Source organism: Mustela lutreola, chromosome 11 (assembly GCF_030435805.1).
Source record: "Mustela lutreola isolate mMusLut2 chromosome 11, mMusLut2.pri, whole genome shotgun sequence".
Taxonomy (NCBI): domain Eukaryota; kingdom Metazoa; phylum Chordata; class Mammalia; order Carnivora; family Mustelidae; genus Mustela; species Mustela lutreola.
In genome coordinates, this window is record NC_081300.1 from 21558835 (window position 1) to 21583310 (window position 24476).

Genomic DNA, 24476 nt, shown 5'->3' on the forward strand with positions numbered 1-24476 from the left:
TCCTGAACTCTAAGACATTCTCAATCAACTGAGAAAAATTATTAACCTTCATAAGTTGGTTGAACTGGTTATGTTAGTCTTAGCATTAAGAAACACAGCACATTCCTTAGTATATTCCTCAAAAGACCAATTTGGGAATACTTTTTTGCATAGCAGAGAGTATCAAGCCAAGTTCTAATATGCTGAAAGGATAGTTTCAATTATCAGACAGCAAGAGATGCACTAACCTTGTGAACTGGTATTTAGAGATTTATTTGCTCCTTAAATAATGCAGATAAATATTTGCCTCTAAAGAACAGTATTAAGGATAATAAAAATATTTTCTTATATTTCTTGCTTTAAGGAAAAGAAAACCTGACATATTAGCATTACAAGTGATATCACAGGTAAGTTATGGATAATCACTTTTGTTAGTAAAAGACTTTCTAAATTTCAACACCTTTCACAAGTATATGTAACAGAGCATGAGCTCTAGTATGAACCTGTGTGTCAGTAGTCCGAGGGGAATGGTAAGAAACTAGAAGTCAAAATTCTCAAAGCTCAAGAGGTAGATGGTATTTGAACTGGGAATTGATAGGAAATAAAAATTCAATTCCTTTGTGGTAATAACACAGGTTAATGAAAAAGAATGATTCCATTGATTGAACAATTAATTGGCACAACCTTACAGAATGTACCTATGAAATAAAAATGATTTTAAAATAAAAATGATTTATTAAGTAATATAAAAATTGGGATAATGAAACAATTGATTAACTCATATATCAAAAGACTGTAGAGCACTTCAAAAGGTAAGCCAAATTTGCTAAAAGTGTAACCATTGTGAGGCTGTAACAGAGCTGACTTATCCGTTGGATATGGTAGGTACAGTGCAAGTATCCAGGACTTTTAAGGACAAGGAAGATGCTTTATTTGTTTACTTTTTTAATCAGCAGGGGGGGAAATAGACATATAATCCAGCCTGGATTATATTAGTCTTTATACTAATACAGTTATAAAGAATAATTCTTATTATTTTATTTTTAATGGAGAAAGAGACCTACAGAGGCAAAAGTGTCCCTGGACCATGAAAGCTATGTGAAACCCTCACTATAAAAAGGTCTGAGTTTACTGGAAGGGGAGTAGGTACCAAGATTGTTATTTTTCATGTTTTTGTATCCTATCACTCACTCTCACACCTTTTCTTCTCCTCCTTTCCAGGGAAAATAAGATACAGAAGAACAGCAGAGTCATGAAAGAAAAACAATTATTAAAAAATAAGAATATAAGCATTGCATTGCTTTATGAAACTAATGACCAGGCTAGTCATATCAATATAAGGAAAGCCTGGCTGCATTTATAATTAGGTATACACAACTGGATAGAGTTCCTTTTAGAGAATATTCGTACTATCAAGCATCACACACTTTTCAAGTGTTGAGTTCATGTTTTTTGCTGGCCAATCTGTTCTAATATTCAAAATGAGAGCTATATGAGGGCGCCTGGGTGGCTTAGAGGGTTAAGCCACTGCCTTCGGCTCAGGTCATGATCTCAGAGTCCAGGGATGGAGCCCCGCATTGGGCTCTCTACTCAGCATGGAGCCTGCTTCCCTTCCTCTCTCTCTGCCTGCCTCTCTGCCTACTTGTGATCTTTCTCTGTCAAATAAATAAATAAAATCTTTAAAAAAAAATGAGAGCTATATGATCATTAACTTGCTTCTTAAGAAAACCAGTTTAAATACAGTGCAAACTAATAGGAAATCACTGCTGGAAATGATTATGGCATCACTGTTAAGAAGCTTAGATAGCAATGAGGTACGAAAACAAGCCACCAGAAACTAACATGGCATAGATAAGGATCTTGTGTACAGAATATGTGCTCATTTTATCCTGCTTGAATGACTGATTCTGTTTGTTGTTTCGACATTATTGAGTCCATACAGATGGATTATGTTTTAAAGAACAACCATTTTGGCAAATATCTGAGAATGAATAACTCTGTACCATCTAAGCTTAAAAACCAGCATCAGCAGGGTGGTTTTAAAGGGGCTGTGGTGATTCTCCTAACCTCTTTTTTTTTTTTTTTTTTAAGATTTTATTTATTTATTTGACAGAGAGAGAGGGAACACAAGTGGGGGGAGTGGGAGAGGGAGAAGCAGGAGCCCCGCTGAGCAGGCAGCTCGATGTGGGGCGCGATCCCAGAACTCCTGACACCGGAATTTGAATAAACTGATTAGAAAGAGTTTAAACAATCCAGGTAAATCCTTGTAACAATACCACTTGGGTCTTCAGGAAAGAAATTTAAGAAGATGACTAGGTGATTTGGAGGCTTACTTAAGTTTCAAATCATAATGACAACTTGACACTGTTGAATCAACTTTCTTAGTGAAGAAACAAGGACCAGGCTGGGTTTTGATACAATTCTTTACTAAGGAAATTATAAAGATTCTTAATTACTTTGGCTAAAATAAATAAATAATAAATAAATAAATAAATCTCTGACTCAGTATGATTTGGAATGGTTTTCCTATATACATTTTTCTTCTTCTATATGGCCTCCCTGGTACTCAGTTCTTGCTTCAGATCTTCGAAATAATCGTTGGCCTTTACTTACTAATTACAAGAAAAGCTGTTGAACATGAGAGGTCTTATCTACCCACCCTGAGCTTGGCACCCTAGGGTTTTCCTGACTTCTGTTTCCTACCAGTGAGGACTATGTTCTCCTGTTCTGGAGATGATTCTGAGTACTGGGATGATAAGGGAGGTTTTAAACTGCTTGGCAGGAATGATCTTCCTATTTAGAGTCAGAATCACAAAGGCCACCCCCCATTTCTGTAATTCTGTAAGGAACACTTACTCTTCTTGTAAACGATGGAGGCAGAGTTTCTTAGCAGCGATAGTCCTAGCATTAACATAAAATTATGGTCTGCTCAATGTTGTTTGACTTCTGTAAGAATTATCCGAGGTGATCAAAACGTATGGGTAAAATTAATTCAAGAAACTTGCATCTGAGTGTATTTATGTTCTGTTGCTGTAGAAAATTACCATAAACTTAGTAGCTTAGAAAAACACATACTTGTTATTTTGTAGTTCTGAAGGTTAGAAAGCTTGAATGGCTCCCACTGTGCTAAAGTCAAAGTGTTGGCGAAGCTCTGCTCCTTTCTTTAGGATGCCCTAAAGAAGAATTGGTCTCCTTTCCTTTCCCAGTATATAGAGGCTATCCACTCACATTCTTTGACTTACAGGCCCTTCCTCCTGCTTCAAACCCAATAATTCTAGGCTGTGTCCTTTCCCCATCACATTGTTCTGACCTGTTGCTCTGCCTACTTCTTCCACTTTAAAGGACTCAAGATTCAATTGAGTCCAGTTGGATAATCCAGGATAACCTCTCTATTTTAAGGCCCTCTGATTACCAACCTTCATTCCATCTGCAACTTTAATTTCCTTTTGCAACATAACATGATACTCTGAAGAATCTAAAGATTAGGAAGTGGACCTCATAGGGCTGGCACTGTTCTGTGTATAACACTAAAAATTTACTCCAAAGGTCTGTGACTCCCCGTCAACTCTTCCTTAATTTTAAATCTTTTGGACTAAGAAGAATAAGCTTCTTGTTGGTTGGTTGGTTAAGACGCTGTGATGGATATGTTTTGTTTTCACACAGGTGTACTTACTCTGCACTCCTCTCCACCCAGCTCTGAGAGCTTGACCCCTCAATAGGTTTCATTGACCTTTGGCTTTCTTTGAAAACACCCAATGGGGAGCACTGAAAGTAATCAAATGAGGGATGAGAGTGAATCGGCGTATTTATTCATGCCTGTATCCAAACTGCAGGTTTGTCTGAGGCTAACTACTTTCCTCCAGTGCAAGTCACAACGCCTTTTGAAATAAGCCCCTTTGTAAGGAACTCTGTTCTTCCATCTCTGGTAGTTGCTTCATCAAGTTCCCCCTCTGACCCAATAGTGAAAACAGCTCCACTGTTAACAGCCCCTCAGTACTGCACTATCTCCTGTGTTTTCATACATTCTGCTTACACCTTTGTTAACAGTTTCTTCACTAAACCCTCCTTGAATTAAGTATGCTCTTCCTTTCTTTCTGGGGCCCTTATATATTTAGGCTTAAATTTTAAGGCTTAGAACTCTAGTAGAAAAGGAGAATTTTAAAACAGTTTTTAATTTACAGGAGAAAGCATAAATATTGTTAGAATATGTCTTAGCAAAGCCATCCAAGTGTCCCTCTCTTTACTAGGTGTTCACCTAAATTTCTTGGCCACTTTTATTGCTTCTACCATTTTTCTACTGCAGCAATTAGTTTTGATAAGCGCATTACAGTCAAAGGGTGAGAGGAAGTGGCTATTACATGATGAAATAATATACAGTTCTAAGGTCTGGTTACATAGTGTATATAAGGCTGTTATTTCCGAGTCTTGTCCTTGAGGTTGAAGTTATCACAGCAGGAAGTTGACAAGGGAAGATGGATGTGAACCAGAGAATGCAAGGACAAGACAGAATCTGGTAAGCTTAGATGGAACCCATGGGAGAGACTGGGATCTGCTTCAACCTTTCACTGTCTCCGTCTCATATGTAAACATGCACTTAGCCCAAGAGTTGGAGAAGCTGAAGCGGGAGGTCAGACATGAAATGGAAGGTAAGGCTGCTGTCTTGTGCAACAGGGGAGCAAACATGTGCCCTGCAACAACCCTCATAACATTAAGAAGTGCAGCTCTGGCTCTGTGTTTACCTGCTAAATCTTATACAAGATTTCTCTTTGGACCTACACTAACCTAGAACCATTTAGGGAGGAAATCCTGGGAAAATTTGTTTCAGCTTGACTAACTGGTGTAGTAAAATTCCACCATATCCATGTCTACCCTTTGATATTTAGATGTCTGTACACAGAAAAAGGCTGTAAGCACTGATTTCTGCTAACATCACTGCAGCCATTCATTTTTTCCCCCAAAGTCTCAAATATCTGGAAACACAGTAGGAGAACTGGACTGTTAACACAAGTACTCCATAATGTTCATCAAGTCTCTATGCATAGGTGAAAAAAAAAAAAAAACACCCTATATTTTCCACACGATTCTCTCTAAATAATAGCATATTATCACAAACTCTTGGTATCTTTATGTCTTTAAATTTACTGTGAATAGCAAAGGAAGTTAAAATGTAGTCATTCTAACAACTACTATGCAAGGAATCTTGCTAGTTATCAATAATACATTTGAGTCAGTAATATTTTCCAGATCACAGAATGTTCCTTGGATGAATCTAACAAGTAGTCAACAACAAACTAAAGGTCTTATTTATCCCTCGTATTCTTTTTTTTTTTTTTTTTAAGATTTTTATTTATTTATTTGACAGAGATCACAAGCAGGCAGAGAGAGGAGGAAGCAGGCTCCCTGCCAAGCAGGGAGCCCGATGTGGGGCTTAATCCCAGGACCGTGGGATCATGACCTGAGTCGAAGGCAGAGGCTTTAACCCACTGAGCCACCCAGGCGCCCCTATTCCTTGTATTCTTGACAGCATCACACATTTTAGGAGAAACTGGCCCAACATGCAGTATATACCTTTAATATCATCAGCGCTCATCCATGTTGCTAACCATCTAAACTATTGTGCTATGCTTCTTCAGGCATGGAGGATTTCACATATCAGGAATCAAGTCTTTGCCAAGACAACTTGGATACACGACATCTACTACAGTAAGAACGTATGGAATACAACATGTATATCTCATCCACCGTCATCACTATGCCATCTCAAGCCCACCAACTGTCATTCCCATTTGGGACAACTGAAAAAGAGAGGAATGGGGGTTTGGGGAGAGAACATTGTGTTAAAACCCAGAAGGGGAAAATAAATGGTGTGAAGATGATGAGGAGGAGGAGAAGGAGGAAGGGGAGATGATGACCATGTGATAATGAGGGTGGCTTTTTGGTTTTGTTTTGTTTTGTCTTTTTTTGGGGGGGGGTTATTTTGTTTTGTCATATGTTGTTGGTTCATGATATCTTGGAAAAGTTGGTGGAATAAAAGGTCAAGGAGAAAAGGATTTCACGATTAATTGCTCCCTAGTAAAAACTATTATGAAGGAAGGAATGGTCCAGTGTTATGGGGATAGTAAGATGTCGAAACCAGTGAAGTGCAGAATTTAGGGACCCACAGAAGCAGGTATAAATATGGTAAATAAAGAATGAGTGAACAGAAATCCAATAAGGCAGGACTCATAAGACAGATATTGCTAGTTAACTAATCCTAGGCCAGAAAACCAGGGTCAATGAAATTACAGTATGAATTTGCTGAAGCAAAACAAACAACTTTACATACAGCACATGGAAACTATGAGGGTGAGACAATTTTAAATGTTTCTAAAAATCAAGGGTTGAAGGAGTCAAAGCAAAATATCCATGATTACTATTACTATTTTTTTTTTCCTAATTTGAGAGAGAGAGACAAAGCACCAACCAGGGGAAAGGCAGAGAAGCCAACTCCCCACTGAGCAGGGAGCCTGACTTGGGACTTGATTCCAGGACCTGAAGATCATGACCTGAGCTAAAGACAGACCCTCAACCAACTGAGCCACCCAGGTGCCCCATGATTACTAATTTAAAATGTCATTGATGTAACTTTATTTAACGTGTTGCTTAGTTACACAGACTTTATATATTTACATATTTATTTTAATTCTTGGCTACCTGATGCAGTTTTTACTTTAGAGGACTATATTCTGCACCTATGATTTTTGATAAGAGCTTTGGTAGGCAAAACTCTAACATATATAAAAGTGGAAATTAATTAAATCAATTTTAGATTATAAAATGGTAACAGTGAAAGAGAGACAGGTCTGTTGGGGAAAAAGTTCTCTTTGAAGGATTAAATTTTAATCACCAGGAGAGATGATTAATAATAAGGCTAGATTCCATCATAACTATATAAGACTTTTTTGTTCTGTTTACAGCCAGTTTACAAGGTTAGTTTACATATTTTCAGATGTGAATTAAACTATTTACTACATTTAGTGTTTTCAATTTTAAAAATAGAATGAGGTTATAGACCCACAAGGCCTATACATTGCATAAATTGATAAGGATGGGGTAGTTTAAAGAATACAATTGAAAGCCCACATCGAATCTTATGCTGAAATAAAATTCCCATTACTGCTGCGTGGGGACCAATGTGTTCTCCTTTGACAAGGACAGATTTTAGATTAAGCACTCTTAGATTGTAAATTACCATTCTTGATAGCAGGCCTCCCCTGCCTATGGTGCCTTAGAGAGACAGGACAGGCTGTGAAAAAGTGTAGATCTCAAGAAAGCAAAACCCTGACTCTTAACCATCCCCAACCCCCACGCCCAAATTCCCATGTTTCAAGAGAAGGAATAATAATGTGAAGACACTGTTGAATTTAAATAGGAATAAAGGACATTATAATTACAAATCTTAGTAGCCATTCCGAGAATGATTGGCTGACATGTCCTGTCACCAATTACAATTACATCCAATTTGGCCACCCGAGGTAGGGAAGGTGGGGGCCTGGCTAAGAGAGGCACCACTCCCGATTCATCTTCAAACTTGCAAGGATTTTATTTTACAAATTCGTCGCATAGAATCCAGGTTAAATAATTAATATTTAAATAAGGTGGAGATGACTTTTTTGAACAAGGGAAAAGAAGAAGTGGAGGCTTCACAGACACAGGGTCGAGGTCTTTTATTTTTCATCCTGTCACTCAAAGATGAAACATTAGCATCACCACCCAAAAGAGATGGCTTCCACTAGGAGATAACTGGAGTTCTTAAATTCCTGTTTTGTTTATTTTCGACTGCATTTTAAAAATACTAGAATGGTAAAATGATAATACATTAAATTTCTTATTTTTTAACCAAATCCCTCATATCAAAGTGAGTCCACGTATAGGTATGACATTCAAGGCATGGTAAACAGGTATTTATTTCCTAGAGCAAATATATACTGCAAAATCAATTTGTGAAGTCATTACATAAATCTATATTAAACTATTTAGTCTATATTTAACACTATAACAAGGATAGTCAGAGTGAATTAAATGGATTTTATTTCCAGATGGCAGGAAGCCAAAGTTAGTTCTTTTATCTCTTGGTTCTAATCTGTGTCTGCCACAGACAGAAGGAGAGACAAAGAAGAGAGAGAATAAAAAGAAATGATCACTTTTACTCTTCTGATAGGTAAGGGCTAAATCGAATCAATATGTTCCAGCCCTGGCAGTGACAGGACTCAGTTATTATCTTATGTTCATGCATAACCCTTTAACGCATTCTTCCAAGATGGCAGCATGATGAGTCCCATCTTCAATGCTGGGTAAAATACGTTCAGCAAGGAGGAATGGACTCATCAGGGGGAGAATGATTCACTTATATCCTATCAAGGAACTAAGGATACATAATAAGGCCCTGTCAACTCTCCCTTAAGCTTTTCATTACCATCAGGGATGCCAGTAACTCACAGGATTTCCAGTCAGCATCAAACACTCCTTTTCAATTCAAAGGCAAACTGCTAATCACTTCCTCTTCCATAGGATTCTTTGAATTTATCTTTCTCTCTAGGAGCAGAGTTGCCACTCAGTTCAGACCATAACTATTTCCCTCTGGGGATATTACAAAATACCTGCATTTTTTTTTCCTTCTGCTCCAGTCTTTTTAATATACATGACAGAATATAGCTTTTCAGTCACACTGTTAATTTTGCCTATTTCAGTTATATGCCCTGAGATCTTTTAAATATTTACCTCTTTTGCCTTTACCAGGTGCTTGAAATACAGAGACGATCAAGACAGGAAACTTCAATGAACTCAACATCCAGGCTTTTTCTGTCAAAATACATTTAAGTCACTATGTGGTGTTCTACTTTTGGAAACAATGGCATTGCCACTTATTTAGTTAAATCAAGAACCTATTGATTCATCAATATATATTCTCTGTATATTAATAAACAAATCTCCATGTTGTGAAGATCTTCTGATACATCTGCTCACTCTTTCTGTACTAGTGTGGTGGGTGGCCTTACTCTGTCTAGCTTCACCTCTTGCTGATACACTTTCCCAATTGGTTTTGGTATTTCCAGCCCCTCCTCCTGCTCCTGCCAGTATAGCGATCATCGACACTACTTCCCGAGTTATCTTTTAAGAACACCAATAGCATCCTTTACATTCTAGACATCAATGTCCCACATAGCCTAGACAAAAAGCCACATGTTCTTTACATATTCAGAAAGATACTCTGTGATCCAGCCTCTGCATCTCTCTCTCTAGTTTTACTGAGCCACGCACACTTCTCTGAACATATATTTCTGCTTCTGTGCTGTTTCCCTAGGCTTGGGAAGAAACATTTCTTCTATCAGCCATTTTCCTGCCCTTCTTGACAGCTTGGCAAAGTCACATTTCTGTTTCAAAGTCCATCTCAGCTCAGAGGTCAGATCCTCAGCAATGAGTTCCTCTGACTCCCATAGAAAGAACTTCGTAAGCTCCCATTGTACTACCCCCTCCACCTTGTATTTACATACTCCCGGGACTCATGGTGATGATTTGTTCTGCTCCAAACTTCTCTATTAGACTAGAAGCTTGAGCGATTTTACTTAGCATCTGTATTCAGAAAATAGGAATAACTTCTAGGATAATGGTTTATGTGCAAGAAATTACATACTTGGAATGAGGTTTTATTGTTGTTGTTATTGTTCCTGATATAAAAAGCAAAAGGTATTTACCACTTCACTCAGTTGAATTTCCCCAAGGATCATGTTATCCTTTCTAGGCAGGTGTGGTAAAGACCTAAAATATCTGGTAAGAATTTGGGCTCAAAGGCTCATATTAAATAATGAGAAGTAAGGCTCATATTTGAAAAGAAAACGGGTGACCCATTTGTCAGAAATCAGACATGGCATTCATGAGATCCAAAGGCTTATGTATGGGCCACAAATTCTGTTATCTCTTGCCTCTTTCTATTTACGAAATCAAGAACACAAGGCAAGAATAGGATATAAAATAAGCTACATAGTATTTTCACTTCCTTCTTCTTCCAAATAACTGCCATGCTGTTAAGAGAAAATCCTAGAGAAAGAATCATTCTTCTCCATTCAAAATAGTTTATTTTGCTTTTGTACATGTTCATATACATAAACTCAGTTGACATCTTTCAGAACTAAAGAACATTTTACCTCATTACCAGGTAACTCATCATTTAAATAGGAACTAGGACTAAAAAAATCAGGAAATATGGGAAAACGGCTTTTCTCTTTGACTTTTCTTGGCTCACAATGCATGTTTTTACTTTAGGGATGGGTTATTTTTTATTTCAAGTGAATTTTGTTATGTTCTACAATATATCAAACTCAGATATAATCTAAATAAAAGAAATATGTGTTGTCAATATCGTCAGGGAAGGTTAAAGTCATCTAAGGATTCTTGGTGAGTATTTGTCAATACAAATAACAAGGACAGCTATAAATCACATACATTAGTCATTTAGGCTTGTTAACTAATTATTTTTCTTAGATGGAACTACATCATAGATTAAAGACTTATGTGTAGTTATTTATAAGAAAGAAAACTGTTCCCCTCCTTTTTTTTTTTTTTTTAACCTATTTTAGAAACTGGAACTTCTCTGTTTAAACAGGAAACAAAACAAAACAGTAAGTGAAAGAACTTTTCTAAACAACAGAAGCCTTGAGAGCATGACATGTGGCACCGCTGTCCTCCTCCAATAGGGTTTGAATAAAAGACAGAATAGATGAAGCACTGACTATATTAGAATTTCAGGAATATTAATACAGAGAACTGTCTTTAAAGGGCATCTACTGCCTCTTAATTTTCATTACAGTCTTGTGAGTCTTTATTCATATTCTGGGTATTTGGTAAATGCTAAATAATTAATATATCATTAAATCATTCTGTCTTAATTATATTTGATAATTAGGATTAGTTGTGTCAATTTTTTTTTTTTTTTGGTTAAATTACAGATTCCTGGGTAACAGGAGTTCTGTGGTATTCACTCTTAAGACTCAGGACACATTCTACAATTGGCCCACACTTAGCAATGATTTCTAACACTCTGGGAATTCAGGCAGATACCATTCATTTGGCAGAATTTTAGGCATTTTAATTAATTTCAATCTCCTCTCCTTTATTAATAACTCCCAAACTCTTATTAGTAACTCTCCCAAACTAGTCTGATGAGACCCAAATAAATATTAAACATCATGCATTTCCTTGACAAGCTCCATGTGGTAGACCAAACGTGGGGGGACATCCACATTATGGCAGAGTAATAGAAACAGCAGGTGTGCAGGTCAGACGATGCTGGCTGAGTGGCCTTGGTCAGTTAGCTAACTTCCTTGAGCAGCACTTTCCTCACCCACCAAGTAAGGGGAAAAGAACTGTATACCCTCCATAGGATTCTTGAGAAGAATCAGTTAATACGGTATTGTAAAGCCCTGACTCAACATGGGGGGCCCACTAATAAAGATTGAATAGTGTTTTTCAAATCCAGCCCTGCCACTTTATAGCTGTTGGATATTAGCAAGGTATCCGATCTCTTTGAAGCATAATCTTCTAGTCTGTGAAGTGTGAACAGTAATATATTCTGCACCAAATTATCACAGAAAATAGAATAATGCATATGAAGTGCTTAACACATGGTACCTGACACAGGAAGGTTTTGGAAAATGCTATTCTCATCTGTGTTCTTCTTTTCTTCTGTATTTATATAAATCTTGCTCGAAGCAGGGCTGATTAGAGCTTATTAGCATATCCTTCCATAATTAAATGGTGTTTATTTTCCTGTATTTCTAAGTTTCTCGTTAGATTTAAAATAATCAAATACAAAAGCCTTATCTCCTAGTACCTCGTAAGTGTCCAAGAGGCAGAGAATACTCCAAGTTTTTTATTTGAAGGCTAAAGTCAAAGGCAAAACCATACTTACATTTCTAAAACCCTTGTCATATTTCAGTATATGTCACTTGTTGTTTGATGCTTTCTTAGGACCTGTGTACTTTGATTTCTCAAATAAAAATAATATAGTAGTGGGACACCTGGGTGGCTCAGTCAGTTAAGTGTCTGCCTTCAGCCCAGGTCATGATCTCAGGGTCCTGGGATCGAGTCCCACATCAGGCTCCTTGCTCAGTAGGGAGTCTCTTTCTCCCTCTGCCTGTCACTCCCCCTGCTTGTGCTTGCACACTCTTTCTCTCTTTGACAAATAAATAAATAAAATCTTTAAAAAAATAATATAGTGGTCTTTTGAATTATAAATATAGAGCTAGATTTAGATTTAAACTTATTATAAAAATTGAATCCCATAGTGTATAAAATAATTATATTTGACTTTTTATATTTTATTCCACTATATACATATTATATATATTTATTCTACTATATATTAATATCCCATTATTTATATTTTATATTCCACTTACCACCATAGCATGCCATACCCTGGGGGAATGGTTGAGGTTACCCTTAGAATCCTGAAAAATGGTAATTCCTATCATATTTTAAGTTAATTTCACAGCCTGATCCCTACAAAAATCAGAGCAAAACTAGAGAATGACAGTGGACAACTACAAATTTAACTACGTGGTAGTTCCCATTCCATCTACTGTGTCAAATGCTGTACCTTTCGGTAAGCAGATTGACATAACATCTCCAGGATAATATAGTTAGCCAGAGTGAAGTGTTCTTTCTTATCCCTGTAAGAAAAGACTATTGGAACATTTCTCATTCACTAGGAATAAAAAGTCATTATTCCTTTTCAGTCATATCTCAGGGCTACAGTGACTGTCCCATGTCCTGTCATAAAATAGTCCAAGTGAATCTGCACCATCCAGATATTTTGTAGCACACTTCATTTGTCAGTTATATTAATGACATCATGATAATCAGAGAAGGTGAGTGAGAAATGGCCTATAGATGGAGGAATTTTGTAAAACACATGCCTCAGCAGTGGCAGGCAAATCCTATGAAGGTACAGTAGCCCATGATACCAATGAAGTTTTTAGGGGCACAGGGCTTGGAACAGGAAAAGACAAGACCTATAAATAGGGACAAATTACTGGACTTCATATCTCTAAACACGAAGAAAAAAGCACAATATCTCTCAGACATTTGGGTTCTGCAGGCAGCACATTCTGCTCCTACTTATCAGATAATATGAAACACTGTCACTTGTGAGTAGGGCATCTGGAGTGGAAACAGGTATTGTATCCAGTCCAGGCTTGAAGCCAGTGGTTCTACCACTTGTGTGATACAACCAAGTTTACTCTTAAGTATTAGAAGTATTAGTGGTAGATTGAAAAAAATCTGTGCAGAGATAATAGCAGGCCCTCATAAAGGAATCACCCTTAGGGTTCTATTGCAAATCCATGCCATCTGCAGCAGAAAATTATACACCATTTATATAATGGGTTCTGGCAGAATACTAGACCCTGTTGGAACAAGAATGCCCAACCATGGGATAATCAACTGACCAAGTGGTATAACTGATCATCATGAACTAGGTTATTAGAAATGGCTCGAGTCAAAAGGCCAGGTGGCACCATCATCAACTTAAGTAAGATTAAAGTGTTATATTGGGCATCAGGCACAAGCATGACCAGAGGGCATAACAGCAGGTGACCTGTACAACCACATTTTCAATCACTGTTGTATAAGTACCTTCGCCCTCAACTTACTCTTATGGCTAAATGACTGAGAAAGAAAAAGACCAAGCTTTGTTAGCTTTGTATGTGGGTGCATTCAAAATAGACGGTTGCAATACCACAGCTTCACTTGGGTATAGCCCTAAAGGAGGACAGTAAGAGAACCTTTCCTGGAAGGCAGAGTGTTTAGTATACCAGGTCATCGATCTTATATGAAAAGAAAAATGGCCCAAAGTAAGAATATATATATGGACTATGAATCAAGTCAAATGGTTTGCTTGATTGACTATGGGTCTGGAGGGAGAGTGGCTGGAAGACCAGGGACAGGGAGGTTTGGAAAAGAAGGATGTAGGTGGATATGTGAGAGTAAATACCAAGTGTCAAGATCTTTGAATCACATCAGATTGTATCCTGCTCTAAAGAGGCACTAAACAATCAGGTAGGTTTGGTCTGCTAATAAACAAGACAAATGCTGAACACTCAATCAGATACCATTCCTTGATGAGACAAACTAGCCTATTGGTGATGTATTATTTATATTGAACCCCTTCTGTTCTGAAAGGTGCACAGTTCATCTTGACTGGGATATACACATGTTCTTCCTTTCCTGCTCTCAGACTTCAGCCTGCAGCTCTGAGGGCTCACAAAGTATGTGAGCCACCATCATGAGATCTTGCAAAACACTGCAAAAGATTAAGTAACTCATTTAATTGCAAAAGAGGTGTGGAATGAATACATGACCAAAGGATCTCCTGATGCTATCATATACCAACCACTGTGAAGCTGTTGACTTGATAGAGCTAAAGGACAGCCTTTTGGAGGAGCAACTGAGGAAACAAGCCAGAGATGATATCCTAAGATGGAGTGCCTTTCCCTAGGGTGCAGTGTATACTCTAAACCAAAGACCATGTCCCCAATAGGTAGAGTACATGGAAACAAGAGATTGAAGTAGGTGTGGTCCTGCTTACCATCACGCCCACTGACCCAGCTGCAGTATGTGTCTTTCTTACTCCTGCAACTCTAGGCTCTGTGGATTTAAAATTCCTAGATCTCAGAGGAGATGTCACTGAACTTGAGTGATCACTGCTGCCTGGTCCTTTCAGGCCTCTTGTGACAAAACACCAGTAGGCAAGGCAAGAATAATTGCCCAGATCATCAGGAAGAGGAGGAGGGAAAACAGGGAAGACCACTAGTGGCACTCAGGTCATCTGCTGGAGGTGTCTCTTGGTACTCTTCCCCAATTTTGATGGTAAGTGGACTGATATGTTTTCTATGACCTGTGAAGGGACAGGACTTTGAGTCATACCACTTGATGAGCTAGATAGATTGGCAGAGGTGCTAGCTGGGGGGGGGGGGGGGGTGAGAAGAATATATAAGTAGGAGGATAGAAAGAATGAGTACCAGTTTCAGCCGTGAGACCAGTTGCAGTTGCACTGGAGGAGGATTTAATTCACACCTCTAACCTTCCTCGTTTCCCCAGGGAATAAGATATATTACAAGAAGCAAATAGATTTAAATGGGACAAGGGTAGGACCATAGTGGATGGAGCAGTACACCATCCAGGACTACCTTTCAGGACTATAGCACTCATTCCTCCAGCTGGAGGAAGTGATAGTGGCTGAAGATTCCCTACTGAATCCAGTGATTGCCTTTAGCTAAAGAGAAGACCTCACTCAAGGCCACACTCATTTTTGGGCATAGATAGAAATGACTCCTCATGCTAACCCAGTTTCAAAGCTTCTACTGGGATCATCTGAGATATCTGTTGTGACTATATTGTAATTGTAATTCATGTCTTCAAATTATGCATATGAGTGCCATTTCATTATAGTTCTATCAATGTGGATATTATCACCTTTATAATTAAAAATTAGACCCATACAATATTAACTAATTATATATACTTCATAATTATTACATTGATAACTTAAAATTTTCTAATAATAATGTATCAGAAGGAATATATGTAATTGCATGTGTATGGTGTATGTGTACACAGACACTGTTATCAGAGAGTGATTTATATGTAAAACATAGAAACACAACAAGCATGCATCATTTGGGTTCCCTGTAAAAATCAAGATTTTTTTTCACTTCTTCACTATAGGGTTAAAAAAAAAAAGATCTAGAATAACATCTTTGGTGTCTTTACCACCAAAATATGTTATGATCAATATTTATGAATCTATCAATTCTTCCATATTGTATGGATTTAGAGTTATCACTTGTCTCAGGATACTTCACATTACTGAAGAATTCATTTCTAATTTCAAAGTCTGCCATATAGCCATATCCTCCTGATTAGTACTGAGCTTATTTCCTACTTGAAGCACATGCTGAACCAGGGACAAGATGAATGACAAGCCTTTATTTGCTGAGAAACCTCTGCCAACATAAAACTGGAATGAGCAAGTCATTAAACTGATACTGCAAACCTTGCAGCCAACCTTTCCACCGGCAGTCATTTTCAAACAGACCTTTTCCCTTAACCTTGTCCACTGGGCTAAAAACTTAAACTTTGAATGGGCACTGTTGTTGAAATATCTGCTTATTAATTCTTTTCTTGGAAGATGGGAAAATATACCAGAAGAAAGCTATCATTGTACTCATCCCAATAAATGTCTGCTATTTTTCTTGAGAAAACAAACCAACAGAAGATTTTATAATAACTAACATTTGGTAGCAGTTTAGAGCCTACAAATCTCTTTTACATATATTTATTGCAATAAATCTTCAAGACAGTCACCCACTACATTTTACAACTGAGGAAATGTAGACCTGGAATGGTTAGGCAACACAATCTGTGATTCTGTCCGTACATATCTACATACATATATACAGATAATATACATATAAATATGCATATACATATGATATACACATGTATGTATATGTGTGTACTTATGTATATATACACATGGATATGCACACATATATACATATGTTAAATATATACATATATTTTATAGTCTATTGTGGGTTTTTTTAATGAGTTCTTTATTTATTTGAGACAGAGAGAGAGCAAGCATAAATGTGAGGGAGGTGCAGAGAGAGAGAATCTCAAGCACACTCCCCACTGAGTACCGAGCCCAATGCAGGACTCAGTCTCATGACCCTGAGATCATGACCTAAGCCAAAATCATGAGTCAGATGCTTAACCGACTAAGCCACCCAGGTACCCCTTCCATTATGTTTTTAAACCTCTATAGGTAAATTAGCAAAGGATATAGAGATGAGATTTAGGTGCATCTCACCTAGCGTATGAATGTTATATGATAAAAGATCAAACTGATTTATGATAAACTCTGAATCCTTCAGGAAAAGTAGTAGTTTGAGTATCAACACTCTAAGTCAACACTCTAGTTTGAGGTAGAAAATAAAAGAGCATAGACTACCATCCTCTTATTTTATCTTCACCGTGGCAAGCAAAAATAACATTCAGTAGATTGAACACATTCATAGCCATATATGCTGACATTATAAACTACCTTGAAAATTCCGGTTCTTGTATCCTATTAGCTACAGTTAATTTCCAAGGTTTATAAGAGAAAATGTTCATGGAAAACTTAGGGGTATAATATCACCACACTGGTAAGATGTTTCAAAAACATTAAATTGACTTTTATTCATTTAGACTCAATGATGGAAAATGAAAGAGAACGTTTGTGGTTTTAATGAGTATCTCAGTTTGTATGAGGAAAACTGTCCAATGACTTACTTTTTAGTTTGGATCCACAAACACGTTAGTCTAGAACATGGAACTGGCTCTTCTAAATTATGTACAGAATTTCAGGAACAATCCCACACTAACTACAATTGAGCATTTAAGTCATAATAACCCTTTTTATATGAGAGATAAAAATTCAACTTAACTGACCACCCATGACTAATAGGAGATTGAGAAGTACTTCCTGTTTGCTTTAGTTACATTCTCTCTTATCTAGTCACTGGTGTGCTATTAAATGGACAAATTCCAACAGATTTTAAGTGCTAAGACTAACTGTACAATTTTTCATTGTTTCACACAATATCACTGAATTTACTATGTAAAAGTCAATGTTGAGTAAGAAACACTATAATTGGTTGCAGCTAATATACAATTACATGGGTGAGCATCCAAATATTACTTTGGTCCATTTGGATTTCAAGGCATTCGTCTCACATGGAAAGGGAACAAGTCATAAAAAGAAAGAAAAAAAAAGCCAACTCATCCCCCCAAAAACAACAGCAAAAAACAAACTTTTGATTTTATGCCTTAGTGTTCATGACCAGACTTAAATACTTTTAAATACTTTTGCTAATTTTAGGAGATATATATATATATATATATATATATATATATATATATAAAGTTGTTGGCAATTCAAAGTTGTTTTTGACCAGTAACCTTTCCCAAAAGAGGACAGGGAATTGAAAACAATTCACATTTTCCTAAATGCCTAGCCAATATATTTCCCCTTCTACAGTAGGAAATTCTATTGTGTGTGTGTTTGTTTTTTTTTACCAATATTGGAGGAGAAAAACAAATAAAATAAAACCAGATTAGAAAGCATTCAATATTAACATGAGACACATAGTCCATATTTACTTCTATGGAAGGCATAATATGGTGTTTTCCCTAAGCAAATCTATACTTAGGGAATATTTATAATGGCATATATTCATTTTGAAATTTAGCTTTTTTGTGCACATTAAAGCATAAAGAATGCAAAAAAAAAAAAAAAGAGAGAGGAGAATATGAAGAATACATTATTTCTTCCCATGGCAACTTTATTCTATCTTTACCCATTTCTACCTTTAAATTAAAAATATTCCAGACAACATAGGTCCCGATCATCACCACATTCATTTCCAGTTTCCTGGCCTTCCACTACCCTGGCCAACAGTTAAGTATTTTCAATGACCCTCACTGCAGACCACTGCTAGGAAACTGAACACCATCCAGCAGCTGGAAAAAGGAAAACTAACTCAGAGATAATTGATACCTTACATCTATCTTATCTTTCCTGTCTTGTTCCCTATCTCACACACCCTCAACAAAAGAATATTGTTAACTTTTCCACCCAGCTATCAAATAGTTTTCTTAATTTCATTACTACCTGCCCACACTACAGTTTACTAGGTGATACCTTGATACTAAATAGTTCATCAGCAACTGCTATGCCAATCAGATCATAACCTACTGCTCATGTGTTTGCAAATCTGCCTATTGAACCTTCTTGTTCTTATGACACCTAACACATTGACTCTTCTTTTCTTTATTTCTTTTATTGTGTTAAGTAAGCCACCATACAGTACATCATTAGTTTTTGATGAATTGTTCAATGAAAACTATGGACTCTCGGAAACAAACGGAGGGTTTCAGAGAGGAGAGCGGTGGGGTTATGGGGTAGTCAGGTGATGGATATTGACACATTGAGTCTTGATACTTTCTGGCTAGTCTATGCTCTGAATGGTGGACTTGGAGCTATAGTTCACTTGGAAAAACAACTTCTTAAACCAATGTGCCCTCCCCACCCACCAAAAAAAAAAGTAAATAAATAAACTAAAACAAGCAACAACAATAAAGCTTTTCCTTAGCTATTAGAAGAGAATAATAGATAATGCAAGTAATATAAATCAGGTAAAGTATTTTAATTTCCATTTACAATTCCATAATATGTTTAAGTCTTTTTGATGTATATATACAGTCTTAAGAATGCAGGCTTTCATGCCTCCTGTGTGTGTGTGTGTGTGCGCGCGTGTGTGTGTGTGCGTGTGGTATATGTGTGTGAAAGAGAGAAAGAGCGAGGCAAAGAGGCAGCAGTCTGGTACTGTGTATATGGCGTTACAGTGTTACATTTATACTGTTAATATATACTATATACTATGTTGTTACATATATAATATATATATATATACATATATATATATATATATATATATATATATATTATAGGACTTCCTATAGTAAAATTGCCATTGATCTTCTTGACCCCTGCCTAGGGGAAACCATGTATATATTTTACATGTTACAGTATACACATCTCAATATTTTTCCCAAACTTATTTTCTGGAGAGCAAAACAAGTCATTAACTGAGTTTAATTTAGTAGATTATGTTTACTTTATTTCCTAAGTCACTAATTGCTAAGGTGGGAATAGCTAACTGTATATAAAAGACTATGTTGAAACTTCATTAGGCCTGTGTAAATACCCATTAACAATGGACACTGACTTGAACGGGTCATTGTGTGTGCTTCAGTGAAGAGCAGATGGTTATGGCTACCAAGAGGAACTCTCTGCCACAAGCCTGTGGACAGCCCAGGGCTGAGCAGCTGACAATGCGGGTCCACAGTGTGCCTCCAAATACATGGTGGCCGTTTATTGTGGAAACTTAAACAGAGAGGGCTATGTTCTGCCCGCTATGGTCAGCCTCACTGCCGGATTTACATTTATAGCTAGGCCTCTCCACCATCTGTGCATGTGGCCCACACTGCAGCTCCAAGGAGCTGGAGAAGCATGATTTGAAGGTCTGATGGAACAGCCAGGAAAAAGCAATCCATCATTTATAAGGGGGGATGTAAGACAGTCACAATCATGTCCTGTCACGCTTTCAGATTTTTATCTTCATTTGCTTTTACTTTCATTCTAATCCTCTGCCAAATACAATGAATTCTGACCAAGAGTGCAGAATTCACCGATAACATTTTACCATCTACCTGGAAGAAAGAATTACCCGGATGCTCCGAGGCTTTCCCTCATGAGGAGGTAAATGATTCTCCTCCTGAGGGGAGCCTTGCTCTGTATGGCCACTTAGACCTAAATGACTTGGGGCCCAGGTGGAAGGCAAGATGCCAAGAACAAGCGGCTACCCTCTGAACTGAGAGCTTGCCGGGAGAAGCGACGTGGATGCTTGTAACTGGTTTACAGAATGGGCGGAACTGCTAGAACTCTAAGACACAACAGTTGCATGTCAGCCTGTGGCCCACCTTCACACGCACTCTAGCAGATCTGTTTCCCAATCCTGATAGCAATCTGGGCCAATCCTCTAGTCCTGGGGTCTTAAAGTATTTAAAAAGCCTTACCTTCAGGTACTAAGGACAACAAACAAAAACAGCACACACACACACACACACACTCACACACTCACTCACACAGAGTAAGGCTAAATCAAAACATTAATCTGATGTTCAATTTACAGTTTCTTCCCACCTAAAAGAGTAGGCCTGAGACCAAAAGTGTGGATAAAGCAGTGAGACTGTCTCTTGTTTTTTTTTTTTTTCAGTTTCTTAGGTCTCTATTTAGAGATTCTATGAGACTCTCTATTTAGAGCTTCTCTGGGGTCAGACAGGAGCGAACAGTCTTGCTTTCAAAAGTGAAAAGCATCCACAAGCTTCTTTTTTGTGAGGAGCTCTGCGGGTTCTTCAGAGACTCCTGCCCTCACCTCAGGAATCCCGACACTGGATTTCCTGTATGACCTAGTGGGCTGTCGGCACCAGCTCCTCAGTGCAGTTCCCTCCTGGGCAGTGTCTATCTTCTGTTGGGAGCAGCTTCAGCAGGCAAGCCCTCTCAGGCATGATCCTTTCAAAACAACTCCAGATCTGCTAGCTTCAAGCACAACTCCTATCTTTGTTCTTCCCTAAGGTGGGAACAGAGATTCTCCCCACAGCTGCCTTCCCCTTTCTCTTCCTGGTGTCCTTGTGGACAGCTCCAGGCAATTTCCAGGTTGCATAATTTTTCCAATTTCCATTTTTACAAGCAATTCCCAGTAAAATACACACACACACACACACACACACACACACACACACAATCTGTTCAAGAGGTTTTCCTGATGTTTCCACAACTTGACTTGTGTGGAAGGGAAAACGCCATGATCATCTCTAATCCTATGAACTCAAGAACTTCAGAGAATTCTCCATTCCTATGAGCAATTGCAGGGGATTGCCACTGGCTGTGTTTGGTCAGTGCTAACAAGTCCTAGGAGAAACAATTTCACACCTCCTTTTAGAAATATGGGATTGCTTATCCAGCATTTTCCTCGGCATTATGGCCATAGCTGAGAATCCAGGTTAACCAGAATTCTCTTGTGTGGGGTCATATTGTCATTACTAAAGAGACGGCGCACAGTCTTGAAAGCATGGCTCACATTAGAGACCGATGTTAGAAGTTCTTTTTGTCCTACTTATCCCTTACTGTTCCAGCAGAATAGAATACACACTAACACTGAAAGCACAGTAAATGTAGGGAAAAGAAATAGTCCACTTGAGAAACTGGCATTCTTAAAAGAGTGTTAACTGTCCCTTTTAATTCCTAGATAATTCTTTTAGTTCCTTTACTCATCTGAGACTGTTCTATGGTTGCTGCTTTTGTTTCAATCAAGGAAAAAAAAAAAAAAAAAGGGAGGGTCATTGTCATGAGGAATACTGTGAAAGTCTGAGAGTCTTCAAATAGTTGGTTAGGGATGCACAAATATAAGGCATTCACAGACATATTTTAAGTGATAGAAGCCAAGGAAAGGCTTTATTTCATACTTTTAAGTTATTTTCTATTAAAAGGTAAAGTGCAGTAGTGCCTGAGTGGCTCAGTGGATTAAGCCACTGCCTTCGGCTCAGGTCATGATCTCAAGGTCCTGAGATAGAGCCCTGCATCCAGCTCTCTGCTCAGCAGGGAGCCTGTTTCCTCCTGACTCTCTGCCTACTTGTGATATCTCTTTCTCTGTCAAATAAATAAATGAAATCTTAAAAAAAAATAAATAAATAAAATGTAAAGTGCCATAAGAATAGTGAGTCACGGCAAGAGGTAGGAAATTGGTCTTGAAAAGTTGTAATTAAAATAATCAATATGTGGTATGAAAGCTTTCATAGAAGACACTAACATTTTAAAGTATCTAGGTCTATCTAAACAAGTTTTCCATAATTATTTTTAAAAAAATGAATATTCTTTTTTTTAAATTTTTTTATTTTTTTTATAAACATGTATTTTTTGCAACATGGGGGCTAAAGGGGGTAGGGGAAAAAATGAATATTCTTGACTTTCTTTAGTGTTATAACATTTCAGAGCAGCTGACCAATTTGTGGGTTTTTCTTTTTTGTTTGTTTGTTTTGTTTTGTTTTTCTTTCTCTTTTCTTTTTTTCTAGCAGGATATTTTGGTTTTGGAGATAATACGTGATACATCTAATATACAGTTATGATAGGTTTTTAAAAATTATTTATTTATTTATTTACTTGTGGGGTGGGGAAGGGCAGAAGGAGAGAATCTCAAACAGATTCCCCCTGTGCATGGAGCCTGATGTGGGGCTCAAGCTCATAACCTGAGATGAAACCAAGAGTCAGATGCTTAACTGACTGAGCCACCCGGGTGTCCTAGAGTTATACTAGCTTTGAATCCACCACCATATTAAACTTCTGAAAGACTACAGGACAAAATATAATAAAAAGTTCATAGATTATATGCTGGTTAATTGAATGTAAAATAATAATAAATAAATAAATAAATAAATAATAAGGAAAAAGACAAATTATCAGAATCTATTTTAAAAAAATAGAAAAATGTGTTTATTTTCAAGTAATTGTTCCTGGTATTTTTATGCCAATATCCATGATTCAAGACTATATATATACACACACACACACACACACACACACACACACACACACACACACATCTCTCTCTGTATTCTAAGTTTACCTGAAATACTAGAAGAAACACAGGCCACAAAAAAAATGTGAGAAGGTAATAATTTAGTGGTTGTTATCTTGACAACCAGAAGTACATACTGTTCATGATGACTCTAGCTCACTGGATGGCGATACATACCCAGTTTTCTAGAAAGAATATCACATCAACATGCATGTGTACACCTTAATAAACTAAATAATTAAATAATTAATATTTTAAAGATTAAATAATTAATAATTTCCAATTGACGTTGAGAGATAGGGAAAGCAATATGGATTTCACAAGTGGACCAATCATAGAGAGATTAACCTGTGCCAAGGCATAGTTCCCCTCAACTTACCAGGCTTAGGGACAATGAGCTGTGCACTGGTCTGGACATTTCCAGCTTCATTTTCAGCTACACATTGATAAAAGCCTTCATCTGACTTCACTACTCCAAGGATTCGTAAGTTGCTTCCTCCCTATAGAGAAGAAAAAAGCAGGTACAATATTTTAAAAAGCAAAAAAAAAAAAAAAAAAGACAAAAAAAAAAAAAAACCAAAACCCTCATAAAAGACAAAATGAACATAAATTTTGATAAAAGTTCACAGAAGAAGTAAGAAAGAAAGCCATAAGAGTTCTCAGTCTCACAGATATGTCCTATGTCACTTGGGAAATGTCACAGATTCCCAATACCCTGCTGAATTCATGTGCATACATTTAACCTAGTTCTGCAATGAAAACTATACTCATAAAAATACACATCATCCTCAATATCTAAATGAGCAGCAACAGAAAGCTCTTTGATTAAATAGGCAAGAATCAAAAGTTAGCATCAAAAGAAATGTCATTCTTTCACTTATTATTGAAGGAAAATTGGGTTTAGCAGCTGTTGGGGAAAAAAAAAGAAACTGACTTTTGCAGCTTCTAAAAGACAAAAAAATCTAGGTTGGATATTTTCTGGAAGTGTTTACTGAGAAAAAAAAATCTGAAAATCCTTTTAAAATTGTAATTGCTTTGACATGTACCCTTTTGGGATTTGGAGTGACGGTATGGTGGATATTTTACACCATGTCATTCTTGTTATAGGACCAAAATGCTTTACCTTCAGCAATCCATAAATTAAACATAGCAATATTAACTCCTGTTTCATATAAATTGAGCAACCATCTTTTTCAAGGATGGATGATAAAATAA

At 37.2% G+C, this 24476-nt stretch overlaps 1 protein-coding gene across 1 annotated transcript in view; it reads right to left on the reverse strand.

The window, feature by feature from the left end:
• Positions 1-24476, reverse strand: part of DCC (DCC netrin 1 receptor) — a 769602-nt gene that overhangs the window by 422112 nt on the left and 323014 nt on the right. Inside the window, exon 6 of the mRNA XM_059139941.1 lies at positions 23641-23761. Coding sequence (XP_058995924.1) covers positions 23641-23761 — 121 coding nt within the window. The remainder of the gene's footprint in view (positions 1-23640; positions 23762-24476) is intronic.